Source organism: Terrapene carolina, unplaced genomic scaffold (assembly GCF_002925995.2).
Source record: "Terrapene carolina triunguis isolate 2854851 unplaced genomic scaffold, T_m_triunguis-2.0 Scaffold96, whole genome shotgun sequence".
NCBI classification, from domain to species: Eukaryota; Metazoa; Chordata; order Testudines; family Emydidae; genus Terrapene; species Terrapene triunguis.
The window spans coordinates 32071416-32087095 of NW_020664447.1; the positions used below are offsets into that span (position 1 = coordinate 32071416).

Here is a 15680-nt window from a genome sequence, read left to right on the forward strand (position 1 = left end):
AGTGTTTCTTTGTAGAAAACATTTGTGAGTAGTATTGGAAGGCCTAATAATGAAGCTGGATTGTGTTGCAGTTTAAATGAGAAATAAAGATTTGTGATTAATTTTACATTTCCATACTTGAAGCCAGTGCAGGTGACCTAGTTAAGGATGAATGCATATGGAGGATAGTTTTTTATAAATTATTGCTTATAGTCTTTGGAGTGCTGGCTGATATAGATGCTGCTTGGCCAATCTACGTGTCAGTAGTGGAGTCTATTATAAAAATGGCAACGCACCTCTTGTGTACTAAGGCAAGTACAATAATGATAGCTAGTAGTGAGAGTTCATAAAAATGAGAAAGGATAGAAGATGAAAAAATAGTATAATTGAAAAATAGCTATGCTTATGTTTCCATTTGAGATAATACAAAATTTACTGCAGAATACCTATTCTGATTTATTGATTAAACCAATGACTTAATCTTTTGTAATGTGTGAAATGGTATTGGACAAATTAGTGAGCATTATTATTTTGAAGAGCTGATGATGCTTTATGTTATTTTAGTTCTGGAGCTGATTGTTTTATCACATGGCATATTTCTAATAAACACGGTTTATTTACTGTGAAAACTTAAAAAGGTTTTCTTTCTTTAGTTGATGAAGGGATAGAAATGTAATCTGCCAGTTTTCTTGAATGTATATTTACTTTAATTGCAGTCCAATATATTCCATTATTTATAAATCACGTTACTTAATTACACTTGTTTTATTCTTTCTACAGAATATAAAACGAAGAAGCACGTGATACTAAAGCTTTCTACATATATCATCATAAGGATCTCTCTTAAAGAATTGCTGTAGGACTAACACTGATTATAATTTGTCTTAAGCATAATGTGGTGAAACAGAGGAACAGAAGTTGTCCATCTTTGTGCAGACTAAGGAATTACAATGTTTATTTTGTGAGCTAAAACAGTTTTGCAGTGAACTGAGCATCTGAAAATGCGGCCATGGACTGGTTCCTGGCGTTGGATTATGCTCATCCTCTTTGCCTGGGGGACCTTGCTATTTTATATAGGCGGACACTTGGTACGAGACAATGAACACCCAGATCACTCCAGCCGTGAACTATCCAAGATACTTGCAAAGCTTGAACGTTTAAAACAGCAAAATGAAGACTTAAGGCGGATGGCAGAGTCTCTCAGGTAGGTTTAAAAAAAATTATTCAGAAAACCTGTGGGTGATGTCTCAGAAGTTTTTTTATCCTATTGTTTATACACATTTGCAAGATTAAAACAGATTTCATACAAGCATTTTTTTTCTAGTTATTCCTCTATGCACATGGTGGCATGGTTTATTGTGAATGTTCAAAAAATTTAACTGTATGACAGTTACTATACATTATGATGATGTATGGCAGTATCAAGACAAATGTAATCTATCTTAATGCAGACTTTGCCCTAGAAGGACATTTTATAGACTATATATGTAACCCTTCTGCCAGGTGGAGCCAGCAGCAACAAGGGCCAGGTTCAGTATCTTGGGGTTCCTTTTCAACAATACAACACAAAACCATCTTGAGCCCCCACCCAGTGACCTGGGACAATTACACACCACCCCCGGGCGTCTCTAAGAGGAGGGACTCTTCATGGCCCCCCCAACACTTAACACAGCTCTCAGGTTTTAGTTTTAGTAAAGGGAAATCATGCCTCACCAATCTACTAGAATTCTTTGCGGGGGTCAACAAGCATGTGGACCAAGGGGATCCAGTGGATATAATGTACTTAGATTTTCAGAAAGCCTTTGACAAAGTCCCTCACCAAAGGCTCGTACGCAAAGTAAGCTGCCGCGGGATAAGGGGGAAGGTGCTCTCATGGATTGGTAACTGATTAAAATATAGGAAACAAGGGTAGGTATAAATGGTGAGTTTTCAGAATGGAGAGAGGTAAATAGTGGTGTCCCCCAGGGGTCTGTTCTGCGACCAGACCTATTCAAGATATTCATAAATGATCTGGAAAAAGGGGTAAACAGTGAGGTGGCAAGATTTGCAGATGATACAAAATTACTAAAGATAGTTAAGACACAGGCAGACTACAAAGAGCTACAAAAGTATCTTTCAAAACTAGGTGACTGGGCAACAAAATGGCAGATTAAATTTAATGTTTATAAATGCAAAGTAATGCACATTGGAAAGCATAATCCCAACTATACATATAAAATGATGGGGTCTAAATTAGCTGTTACCACACAAGAAAGAGATCTTGGAGTCATTGTGGATAGTTCTCTGAAAACATCCACTCAATGTGCAGTGGCAGTCAAAAAAGCAAACAGAATGCTGAGAATAATTAAGAAAGGGATAGATAATAGGACACTAAATATCATGTTGCCTGTATATAAATCCATGGTACGCCCACATGTGGAATACTGTGTGCAGATGTGGTTGCCCATCTCAAAAAAGATATATTGGAATTGGAAAAGGTTCAGAAAAGGGCAACAAAATGATTAGGGGTATGGAACGGCTTCCATATGAGGAGAGATTAATAAGACTGGGACTTTTCACCTTGGAAAAGAGCACAGGGGAAATGTGATTGAGGTATATAAAATCATGACTGATGTCGAGAAAGTAGATAAGGAAGTGTTGTTTACTACTTCTCATAAAACAAGAACTAGGGGTCACCAAATGAAATTAATAGGCAGCAGGTTTAAAACAAATAAAAGGAAGTATTTCTTCACACAATGCACAGTCAACCTGTGGAACTCCTTGCCAGAGGATGTTGTGAAGGCCAAGACCATAACAGGGTTCAAAAAAGAACTAGATAAATTCATGGAGGATAGGTCCATAAATGGTTATTAGCCAAGATGGGCAGGAATGGTATCCCTAGCCTCTGTTTGCCAGAAGGTGGGAATGAGCGACAGGGAGTGAATCACTTGATGATTACCTGTTCTGTTCATTCCATCTGGAGTACCTGGCACTGGCCACTGTCAGAAGACAAGATACTGAGCTAGATGGACCTTTGGTCTGACCCAGTAGAGCTATTTTTATGTTCTTATGTTCTCAGTGATTTCAGCTCTCAGTGATATCAGCTGTTAGTGGGGGAGCCTCACTGTTAGTGCACACTGGGCAGTCTCTTGCAATAGAGACACTGTCCCAAAGTAGGTCTAATACTTAGCTCTAGGTATCAGTGATTTCAGCTCTGCAGCATGTAACAAGACTTTCAATTGAGTCTAAATTAACTCTTTTATTATGCCATGGAGAGAAGAAGGGTCTAATGGTGTCTAGGACCCTTAAACAAGACCCACACCAGCAGGTACAAATACCTATCTCTACCCTCTCTCAACTCATTGGGCTTTGGAACCCATGTCCCTTGCCTAGCAAGTTCTGTTCAGTTGAGGGTGAGTCCCTCAATTGGGGTATGCCAGGTACAATTCTGCTGCCTTCAGTTCACACAACAAGGATAACAACCCTTTATTACTCCTGCCCTAATAACAAGGATACTGGGGATCCAACACCAGGCACAAGTGATCATTTGGGCAAGCAGTCCCATCATGCTGAGCACCTAGGCAGGGTGGGGGTGTCCCTGCAAATGAGATCAGCTTTGAAGTCTTCTTCCACAGCTCACCACTAGATGTCAGGGGAGAGCTCATCCAGACTCTGCTTACATCTATACAGTAGAAAATTAACTTATTTTAAAATGTAGAATGTTAACTATCAGGGCCGGCTCCAGGCACCAGCTAAAGAAGCAGGTGCTTGGGGCGGCCAATACCAAGGGGCGGCACTCTGGCCGCTATTGGGCGGCAGGTCCAGGTCTTCGGTGGCAATTCGGCGGCGGGTCCCTCAGTCCTTCTAGGAGCGAAGGACCTGCCGCCGAATTGCCGCCGAAGAGTGGAGTGGCGCGATCGCGCTGCCGTGGCGCTATTTTTTTTTTTTTGCCCCTTGGGGCGGCAGAAAACCTGGAGCCGGCCCTGTTAACTATGTTATAACAAAGATGCCTTCTATAAAAGATATTTTTCCAAGCATTTGGATTGCTTGTAATTGACATTGACGAGATGTACTATACTGAAGAAATGTTAGTGTTCACATTTTAGAAAAGTAGCGGAATTCATTTGTAATTTTATTAATCTGTGAACAAATTGTGCATAGCACATAAAGTACGGAGAATTCAATACTTTGGTCATCTTTATGATTGAATGGAACAGTGTGTGCAACATGCTGTCAGCTTTAAAGAAATGAAGTGATATTCCTACCCTTAAGCCCTGTTTATCCCAGGGACATTTTTCAATAATGTCCAGCTGTTACTACCATGTGGAGCAGAATGCTAGTGGAGACTAACTGCTGGCTACCACCATTTTAACATTGTCAGTTAGAGCTGCTTCAAGTAAATCCAATTATTATGGCGATTACAGTAACACCAGCCAATGACATGTCTACACTAGACACCTAGCATTGCTAACCTTGATAGAGCTGAACTGTGAATGGGAAACCTTTGCTTTGTTGCTGAGTTTAAAGAAATACTTTTAAATAGTGCAAAAAATCCTTTTTAGAATTAAACTATCATCTGATATTTTTGCACACCTCTTCACCTTACTGGGCACAGTCAGACCCTATTAATATTAAGAGATTATACAAGCATTGAGGGAGAAATTCCAGTACTTGATAGATAAGTGTTTAGAGTGAAACAGGGAGGATTTCCCTCCCTCTGGTGAAGTTCTTTCCCCTCACTGAATACTGCTAAACTCGTCCTATGAAGGATAACTTATTATTGAATCACAAAGAATTATGCGATGTAGCTTTTCACCTTTCAAATCTTGCAGATTGTACCAAACAACATTTGTCATTTCACAATATTTTCCAAAGGAAAGATGCCTCTTTGCACTCCTACAAAGGCATTATCCTCCTGACAATTACATTTCACAGTTACTTTAAATTGGACTATCTACAGTCATCCGAGAATAGTCTATTAATGATCTGTAATATTTTTCTAAACTCCGGTAATGTATGCTGGTAAATAAATTGACTCTATATTTTTTTGTATATTTTTGTTGACATAATATTGACATATATTAGGATTATCTTCCCATTTTAGAGAAAAAAGAAAGACCTTTTCGTCAGCCACATTTTAAATATTGTCTAAACAAGCTTAATGAAATATGACTTTCTATTAGTCCTATGTTAAAATGTATATATTATAGTAAAGTGCAGTGCCAGAATGAGAATCTGAGAAGAAATACTAATAATAGATTTTAAGGCCAAAAAGGATCAATATATCCATCTAGTCTGAACTCCTGCATAGCACAAGCCATAGAATTTTACTCCGTAATTCCTGCAATGGAGAGAATTATTCATCCCTATCATATAAGTGAATAACTATTGAGCCCAATAACTTGTGCTTTAACCAGAGTTATATTTTAGAAAGACATATAATCTTGATGCAAAGTCTCCAACTGATGATGAATTTATCACTGACCTTGGTAAACCTTCTTTTGATTAACTCACTTAAGAAGTATCAGAGGGGTAGCCATGTTAGTCTGGATCTGTAAAAGCAGCAAAGAGTCCCGTGGCACCTTATAGACTAACAGACGTATTGGAGCATGAGCTTTCATGGGTGAATACCCACTTCGTTGGATGCATGCTGCTTTCACTTAAGAAGTTATTTCCAATTTGAATTTTTCTAATTTCAGCTTCTATCCATTGGATTTTGTTATTGCTGCTAGATTAAAGGGCCTCCTTATGTCAGATATTTTCTTGCTATGTAGGTATTTATAGATTAATCAAGTAACTGTAATTGCCTATGCACCGATGCTAGTTGCCTTGGCAATAAACAAGAATAACAGGAATTGCTTTTTATGAGCATAAATTTGACCTAGTTGATATTACTGAAAACTGGTGGGGAGATTTGCGTGACCGGGACTCTCAAGAGTTGCGATCTAACAATGATGCCATCTGCACCTGTTTCTGAATTCCCCTTTGATTACTGCCTAGTTTACTTTGCCTACAAATGGAGGGCTATCACAATGGACAAGTGGATACTAGATTTCATGCACTTTGGCTACACCATCAAATTTCTTTCTCCACCTCCTCCATAACCACCACCGTGGCTCCTCTTCCAGAACCACTCTTAAGAGGAAATCCGCTGACAGGAGGTGGACTCTCTCCTAGTGTTAGGAGCAAGTTTCACTCAGCATCAAGGGAAAGGGTTTTACTACAACTATTTAATAGTTCCCAGGAAAAAAGGAGGATGGAGATCCGTTCTTGACCTATGACGGCTAAATATTTTTATTCATGAATTACTTTTCCCATGTGGAATTTTATCTTCCAATACAGACTGGCTAACCTAGTGAGACCAGTTTTAAACTAGGGCGGGAGACAAAAGCCTACAGGTAATTCCAAAACATGGAGACCTGGGTGAAGGGTCAGAATCTGGGGAGAACCTGGGCAATCACAGCAGGGAGAAGGAGAGATGAGGCAAAATAGAGGAGAATTCTAATGACTATCTTAGGTATCTGTATACTAACATAAGAAATATGGGGAATAAACAGGAAGAACTAGAAATACTAGTGAATAATCAATTACGACATAAATGGCATCATAGAAACTTGGTGGGATAATTCAGATAACTGGAATATTGGTATAGAAGGATACAGCTTGTTCAGGAAGAACAGGCAGGAAAAAAAAGGAAGTGATGCCTTGTATATCAAAGATGTGTACAGTAACTCCTCACTTAAAGTCATCCCGGTTAACGTTGTTTCATTGTTACGTTGCTGATCAATTAGGGAACATGCTTGTTTAAAGTTGTGCAATGCTCCCTTTGTCCACTGCTTGCAGGAAGAGCAGCCCGTTGCAGCTAGCTGGTGGGGGGCTTGTAATCAGGGTGGACTGGCAGCCCTCCTATCAGCTCCCCCTATCAGCTCCCCGCTCCCCTAAGTTCCCTGTGCTGCAGCTGCCCAGCAGGCTAGCAATTGCCGGCATTGAGCTGTCCCTCCCCCACTGCCATGTGCTGCTCCTTCCCTCTGCCTTGGAGCTGCTCCCAGAGACTCCTGCTTTCTGTATGGGGGGAGGGGGGAAGTGGGGGGCTAATGTCAGGGTGTCCCCCTCCCCCCTGCTCCTGCACCTCACTTACCCCATTTCCATAGAGCAGGGGGTACACACGACAGGGTTCAGGACGGAGGGAGCGTCCAGGCAGCAGCTGCGGTCTCAGCAAGCTGGTCTAATTAACACGGCAGTGTAATTAAGACTGGGGTCAGCTACTTAAAGGGGAAATGTGCATCTCTTGCTCTCAGACACAGGGTGTGTGTCTCTGTCTGCTATGCTCTCTCCCCTCCCTCCATGCCTGCTGCCTTGTAGAGTGAGGCTACATTAACAACCAGTTAACCCTTGAGGGCTCAGCCAAATGCTAGTTCATCATTTAGCAGTAAGGCATTCCCTGCGAAATATCCCACCCTCTGACTTCACCACCTCAACCCAGCTTCACAATCATCATCGCTGTGTACCAGTATTAAATTGTTTGTTTAAAACTTATATTGTGTGTTTGTGTGTTTGTGTGTGTGTGTATGTATGTATGTATGTGTGTATATATATATATATATATAATATAGTCTTTTGTCTGGTGAAAAAATTTCCCCTGGAACCTAACCCCCTCATTTACATTAAATCTTATGGGGAAATTCGATTCGCTTAGCATCATTTCGCTTGAAATCGCATTTTTCAGGAACATAACTACAATGTTAAGTGAGGCGTTACTGTACTCTTGCACTGATGTTGTGATAAAAGTGGTAGACAGACCTGTTGAAAGTCTCCGAGTAAGGACAAAAGGGGTAAAAAACAAGGGTAACGTCATGGTAAATGTCTACTATAGATCACCTAAGCAGAAAGAAGAGGAAGATGAGACTTTTTTTTTAAACAAGGAATAAAATTATCCAAAACATGGTACTTGCTGGTGATGGGGGACTTTAACTACCAAAACATTTGTTGGAAAGTAATACAGGAGGACACAGATTATCCAACAAGTTCTTGGAGTGCATTGGAGACAAATTTTTATTACAGAGGTGGAGAAAGTGACTAGGGGAGAGGCTATTCTAAATTTCATGCTGATTGAGAATTTGAAGGTGGAAGGCAGTTTGGGTGAAAGTGAGCATGAAATGATAGATTTATGATTAAGGAATGGTAGGAGGGAAAACAGCAGAATAAAGACAATTGACTTCAAGTAAGCAGACTCAGAGAATTGGTAGTTTAAAATTCTGTGGGAAACAAGTCTAAGGAAAAAAGAGTGCAGGAGAATTGGCAGTTTATTAAAGGGACATTATAAGGGGCACAAGCAAACTATCTCAGCATAAATGAGGTAGGATCTGAGGCTAAAATAGGAAAAGAACAAGTTAATGATTACTTAGACAAGTTAGAAATCTTCAAGTCAGCAGGGCCTGATGAATACTTCCTAGAATACTTAAGGAACTCCATTAGCGATTATCTTTGAGAATTCATAGAGGACGGGCAAGATCCCAGCGGACTGGAAAAGAGCAAATATAGTGCCTATCAATAAATAGGGGAACAAAAACAAGCCAGAGAATTATAAACCAGTCAGCTTAATTTCGCTATCTTGAAAGATAGCCCATCCAGCCCATAGAGGACAAACCTTAGGACTGGTCCACTGCCTAGTGATTTCAGCTGTGCTGGTGCTGGGTAGGTGTCACCTCTGCATTTTCTCCCGCCACAGTTTTGCCTCTTTGCCATCTCTTGTCACACTGCTGCAGTGCCACCCCTACTCCGGATCTGGTCCAGAGGCTGTGCCACCTAATCCAGCTATAGTAATTACCTCTCTGGTGGTGCTGAATAGGGGGTCTTTAACAGAGTTCACTCAGCTCTGTCATGGTACTCTGCAACTTCAGCAAAGATCCAGCTGTGGAGGGGGTTCAGTGGCATGCAGAGTGCTTGTCACCAGAGATTCACTCCTTGCCACATGATAGAAACCCCTTGTGTCCAAACTCCATTCCTCAGTCTTGCAAAACTGGAGATTTGGGTTTGGTGCCCCATCACTCAGAGTACATTAAAGGCAGTTTTTGTTGCCTTTTTGTCACATAATAAGGATAGTAACATTTCATTTACCTATATACCCAAAACTTAAATGAAGTTTAATTAAAACAAGTAGAATGTTCACGCTGAGATCATAATTAATATGCAAATAAAGTCCATCTTATTCTGTTTATTCCTATGCTTCACCAATAGATGGCAGCAGAAAGCTCATTCCATCTACAGCTTCCGACCACAGACTTCCATTTACTTCCAGATAGTTCATAAAGATATTGAATAGTGTTGTGCTAGAACCAATCCCTGTGGGGCCCCATTACAAACACACCCATTCAATTATAATTCCCTGTTGAATACTGCTTTCTGAGATCTGCTAATTAGCTAGTTCTTAATCCATTTAATTTATACTTTATTGAAGGGGTGTAGGGTAAATTTTTAATCAAAATCTTGTGCAGTACTCAGTCAAATGCCTTACAAAATTCAAAATATATTAAACCTATGCAGTTATCTTTTTCACCAGACTTGTAACCTCATCAAAAATGAAATCAGATTTGTTTGGCAAGATCTGTTTTCCATGAAAATTGGCATTAATTATAGGGTTGCCAACCCTCCTGTCCTGAACTCTCCAGGACTTAAAGATTAGTCTTTAATTAAAGATTATGGCATGTGATGAAACCTCCAGGAATATGTCCAACCAAAATTGGCAATTCTAATTAATTACATTCCCATTCTTAAATTTTGTGTTGATTGAATCCTGTATCAGTTTTTCCATTATTTTGGCCTGGACTGACAGGCTAACTGGTCTATAATTACCTGGATCATCTTGCTTCCCCTTTCTGAATATTGGCAGAACTTTAGCACTTTTCCAGTCTTCTTGACTTTCTAAGTCGAGAAGACTTAAATTCTAAGATTTATTAAAAATTAACATCAGTAGGCCAGAGATTTCAGCCATTTCTTTTAGGACTCGAGGATGTAAGTTATCTGGGCCTACTAATTTTAAAATGTTTATTCCTATTAGATGTTATTTAACATCCTCCTTACTCATGGACTGGAAAGTATCATCATTCTCATGTGATATTAGTACATCATCTTTTTTCTTATCAAAGACAGGACAAATATTTATCGAACACTTCTGTATTTTCTTCATTATTACTAATTTTACTATCTCCATCTAGTAATGGGACTATACCATTGTTAGTTCTTATGTTCTTGATATACTTAAAAAGCTCCTACTTGTGTCCTTGGCCCTGCCGCCGTGGATTTTTTCCATGGTGTCTTTACTTACTTTTACCAATTTTATACATTCAATAAATGTGAATGTGTTGATTTCTGTCTACTTCCCTTTTTTTCCATTCGTTATGTATTATAGTTGTCCTTTTTTGTGATTATAAAATTGCTACTTTTTAGCCATCTAATAAACTCTTCTTAAACACCTCCCAATTTTCATTCAGATTTTGTCTCTAAATTTTTCCTCCCTATTAATTTCACTTAGTTTTCCTCAGCTTTGGGAAAGTTAGCCCTTTTGAAGCACCAAGTATGTACATTTCTGGTTAGGACTCCCTATGTTTGCCCATAATGGGGCCATGATAACTGGTCCCTCAGCAACCACCAGCTTCCAGTCTGGTGATCAGTTAATGCAATCCACGCCTTCTCCCCAGGCTTGATTTCTTGTAGGTTTCCCAATTCAGGGCTCCTCACTGCACACTCCAGGTCTTTTCTGCTTCAGATCCAATATCCCTGTGCCAAGACAGCTCTGCTCTGAGGTTCTATTTCTGCCTTTTTTGTTCCCTAAAGCATTGATGCTGATGGCAGGTTTTGTGGGGCAGGATTGACAATTCACATTTCTAGGACTGACCATTTATCCCTTCCTGACCTGGACAAGTGTATAGTTTTGTCTTCCTCATCAATGTCAATCAGATAGTTAATTGTATATATTTTGCGAGCTAATCATAGCATGTGGCAGACTATCTAATATGACTTCAAATATCTGTATAATTAGGTCAGATAACCAATCTGTTGTAAGAACGTCTTTTGAAGAAATGGCATATAGACTAGAGTTGGAAAGTCCAGAAGTCTGAAGCTGTCATTTTTAGATTAAAGACACTAATTTTGAAGGCAACTCCCTAGCCTATTGACATTTTTCCTAATGCTTCTGAGAGTATTATACATTTAGGAAAAGTATCCTAAAATGTTTAATTTTTTTTTTTGAGAGTCGGAAGGGAAAGTGGGATTGAAAGAATTAGAAGTACTGTAATTATATTTCTTCTGTTCCTTTCAACAGTATTATGTGTAGAAGAAACCATTAGCCTTACCGAAGGAGCAGTATTCTTTCTCCATGTGTGAAATCTGAAATATAGCCTCTCTATCTGATATTGGTCAAAGCTAGAATTCACTACTTTCATCCATTGATTGCCACTGAAATATATCAATGTTAATTATAAACATAAAAATATTTTTTCTTCCCTCTTGCAAACTATTAGACCTCAATTTATGGGGTTTTAGTCTTGTGACGGATGGCTAGCCATGATGATAGTACTGTCCTTTCCTGTCAGTAACTCATAGCATTTAAAATTACACAAAAATAACATTTTCCTTTGTTTCTTTGCTTCTCAATACAATACCTTGATATACCTAAACTATTTCCATTTCACTGTGTCTAAAATAGATTATAATCTTGCAAGTACTCTGAGGACACTATCTATATTCTTCTTTTCTTTATCCTCCCGCAACCTTAGATGCCCAGGGTATCCATCAGTTTCCGCCACTTATTTTAGTCTTTTGTTAGTCTGTTTAGGCTTCTGAATGTCATGTTGATGGATTTGGTTTCTTTCTCTTTGTGAAATGTTTCTCTAGGTTGCCTTTTTTTCCTCTTTCCAGATGGTATCCATATTATCACTTGATGTGGAAGTGATGTTGGTAGCATCTTTAAAGCGTATCCTAAATGTCTATCGTCATATTCTTACAATGTTTGGTGCTATAGGTTGGTTTGCTCTCCTTAGAATTTCTGATGTTGCAAGAAATTCTGAAGTGAACACTGAAGATCTTTTGCAGGAATTTACTTTGGAATGAGTTGTTCTTATCAGTTTCTGTTGTAGAGTTCCATGACTCTGCTCCATAAAAAAAAGACACATGATGCTGGTGTTAAAATTTTGTATATTTGTGTAAATGTCAGTAATGTTACTTTTCAGGTTGATGAAAATGGTTTATTTGTTGCTTGACATCTAGCATGGTGCAACGATCATGGCACATCTCACTCCCTAAATAGGTAAAATGACTTACTTCTAGTGTTTCTCTGTCTACTCTCATAGTTGCTTTGGGGATATTGATAGCCATATATATTTGTCTCCCCCTTATTGATGAACAAACCAACTTGTTTTGCTATGATTGCAAAAAGCTGGATCTTTCATCCATTAAGCCATGTATTGAACTAAGCAGGACAATGTCATCAGGAAAAACAAGGTAAACCAATTGTTCATTTGTCCATTAAAATCCCTCAGTTGTCTTCTGTGGCCTTCTTCTATCCCGATTAGTGGCACAAAAATTTGGCAAAACCTTTCTATAGCTATCAGAGCAGATTCCCACTTCTATAGCTACATTTAATTCCTTCAAGTCCCCTGCTGGGGTTTCTTAGGATTCCCAATCAGCACAGGCTGGTGTAGCTGGCTCCTGTGTCTCCCTCCCGCAACACTCAATTCAGGGGGCAGGGAGGGTCAGGAGATGTACCCAGAGCTTGCTGTGCTCTGGCTATCCCCAACCAACATAAGGATCTCTGGAGACCAGACTCATTTGTCTCAAGTTAGAGCTGCCTCCACGTTGCTCTTATCTGCATTAAAGCATCTGCCATGGACTAGTGTAGAATTGATTAGTGGAACTGAAAAATGAGTTAGGTTCAAGGAGGGACCTAGTTTGATGTGGCATCTGAATAATTTCAGACTCTTTGTGGGAAGAAAAGGACAAGTTCAAGGTTTATTTACTGTCTGGGAATGAATGCACAATTGTGGTCCTATATGTAAAAGTGTGAGATATGTCACTCTTGTGGCAACCAACAGCAGGGCTCTCTCATGCTACATGAGCTTCTTATCAGGGTGTGAAAGGCGATTGCAGTGAATTTATTTACCCTCAAGGAAAAACAGTATCTTATGACATTATATTACTATTCCAATTTCTGGAATACTCTGCCTGATATGAGAGTTAGGAAAGTGATTAGCAAATGAAAGACTTTGCAAGATATGGGGTTCTGGACACTGTATTTGCTAACAATAGACCCCAACTTGTTTCTGAAGAATTCAGAAAATTTTCTCATCATTGGTAGTTTGACCATCACACTTCCTTTCCAGCATTCCCATGAAGCAATGGGAATGTGGAGTCACCGGTGAAAACATCAGAGACTACTATAAAAAATGGTATCCTTACCATTACTGGTGCACAAGAATGTGATGTCATAGGGATGCCTGTGTATTCCAGTACAGCTTCTGATGATGAAATGTCGAACCAAAACCCTGCTGCTGCTGAGGAGAAATCTACTGCAGCCTGAAGTAGTGGGGCACTGCAGAATTGAGATGGTTTATGTCACATCTAAGAGCTATTTACACCTTTGACCCCTTTGTGTCTGAATGTAATCCCTTGAGGTGACAGGTCTTTTGCTTTCACCTTTCTCAGGGTAGAATCCCATGATTCTCCTGCTCTCCAGGGCGCAGCAGAGAGTTTACCAAACGTTTGCTCAGTGTGCCTGACTGGATTCATCTCCCCTGCAAGACTTCCCTTTGACAGCTGTGCCCAGTGCATGAATCACATAAAACAGACTATTTTGTATGGGATGGAAAATTTATTGTTTTTAATTTATTTAAAAAACAGGAAGGCTGTAGTCTGAGTAGAACTGGAGAAAGAGAGTCAGACGTCAGGAGGGATCTAATTTAGTGTGGCACCAGATGCTGAAAAAAGGAAACCAGGACAGGGCTGCTAACGTACTAGTTATTTTTTACTACAACTGCCTATCTGCTGCATCCATTAATACCAATGAAAAAGCAGAGCAACAGAACCAGGTAAACTTACTTGACTTCCTGGCAGCCCCCACGGCTCTGCTGTTCCCTAGTAGCATGCTTTCACATTTAATATATTTGTTATAACTTTTGATTTCTCTTTTATGCTAGAGACCAGATGTGGGGCATTTTCAAGACTATAGTGGGGAGGAGAAAAAAAGGGTGGTTACTCCTGAAGAATGCAGGAGGCATCTCTTGGTCAACCAGTTAAATATAACAAATAACTAAGAAGCCATAAATGTGACATGGGCTTTCAGTATCTCACATCTTTCTCTAAATAGAATAAGTAATATTCAAAACAATTGTCCTAGAATACATTGTTTATATTTTTATGATAATTTATGCTGATCTTTAACTAAAATAAGGCAGTAGCCAAGAGTCAGTGGATTCAGCATCTATATTTGAAAGAGACTGTTTTAATGCACCTGGGAGTATCGATTAAACAAAAAATACCTCCCAATTTCAGAGATGTCTAAATTAGAATTAGGGAGAGAGGACTATTGTTATACAAAATAACGTCTGGGTCTAGACATTATTTATTTTTACATCACAGTGATCAGTGATAGAAGGGGCTATAACTACTATTCCTAAAACCCCCCAAAATGCTTTATCTTCACAGTAAAAAGTGGTGTATTTTTACATTAAGATAGCTAACTCAGGTTAGCTAACTGGATATAAAATCCTAGATGATACAAGGAACAGTTGTTTTTACCTTGATGTAGTTCGTCAATGTCAGCTATACCTGGGGTTTGCTACAATGAGGTAAAAACTAGGGCTGTCAATTAATTGCAGTTAAATCATGTGATTAACTCAAAAAAATTAATTGTGATTAATTGCAGTTTTAATCGCACTGTTAAACAATAGTAGAAGACCAATTGAAAGTGTATGAAGTGAATTGAAAAATATTTTTTGTCATTTTTACAGTGCAAATATTTGTAATCAAAAATAATATAAAGTGAGCACTGTACACTTTGTAATTGAAATCAATATATTTGAAAATGTAGACAACACCCAAAAATAATTAAATAAATGATATTCTATTATTGTTTAACAGTGTGATTAATAGTGATTACGTTTTTTTAATCACTTGACAGCCCCAGTAAAAACCACAGTTCTTTGTTCTCATGATGATTTTACACTGAAAGTGCCAACTGGAATTAGCTCTCTCCATGTAAAAAAACACCTATTTTTGCAGTGAAGACCTAGCATGAGTTTAGATCTTGTCTTCAGAGGAAATTTATACCTGTTTAAGCTAAGGTATAAATTGAAACCATTATACTTATAGTGGTATAATTCCCCATGAGGACACTTATATTCAGGTATGAGTGGGGTTTTTTCAGTTTAGCTAAGTTTGTTTTTGCAAGAGGTTTAAGCTAAACCACACAGACAGACACACACAAATACCACCCTTATTTCACAGCAGAGTGTCCATGTGGCGAGTTACAGTAGTGTAACGGTATCCACAGTGGTGAGGCATGGCTCCACCACGTGTCCTTAGCATGAGTAGCTCCTGGCTGTGCCTGCTGTGGACCAGCTTCCTGAAACCACCAGTTTCTAGCAACACAATCACCTTCCAAGTCTCAGCTGGCGATAGGCACTCACTAACCCCTGAGTCTTCGGAGCATTCCCTGTAGTGTCCAGTCT

General features: G+C 39.1%; 1 protein-coding gene across 6 annotated transcripts in view; it reads left to right on the forward strand.

Moving 5' to 3' along the window:
- The window catches only part of FUT8 (fucosyltransferase 8), a 270218-nt gene that overhangs the window by 147422 nt on the left and 107116 nt on the right, over positions 1-15680 (forward strand). For all 6 annotated transcript variants that reach the window (XM_024210899.2, XM_024210895.2, XM_024210897.2 and 3 more), the window contains one exon: positions 760-1183. In XM_024210899.2, the coding sequence (XP_024066667.1) occupies positions 981-1183 (203 nt within the window). In that variant the 5' untranslated portion in view covers positions 760-980. The remainder of the gene's footprint in view (positions 1-759; positions 1184-15680) is intronic.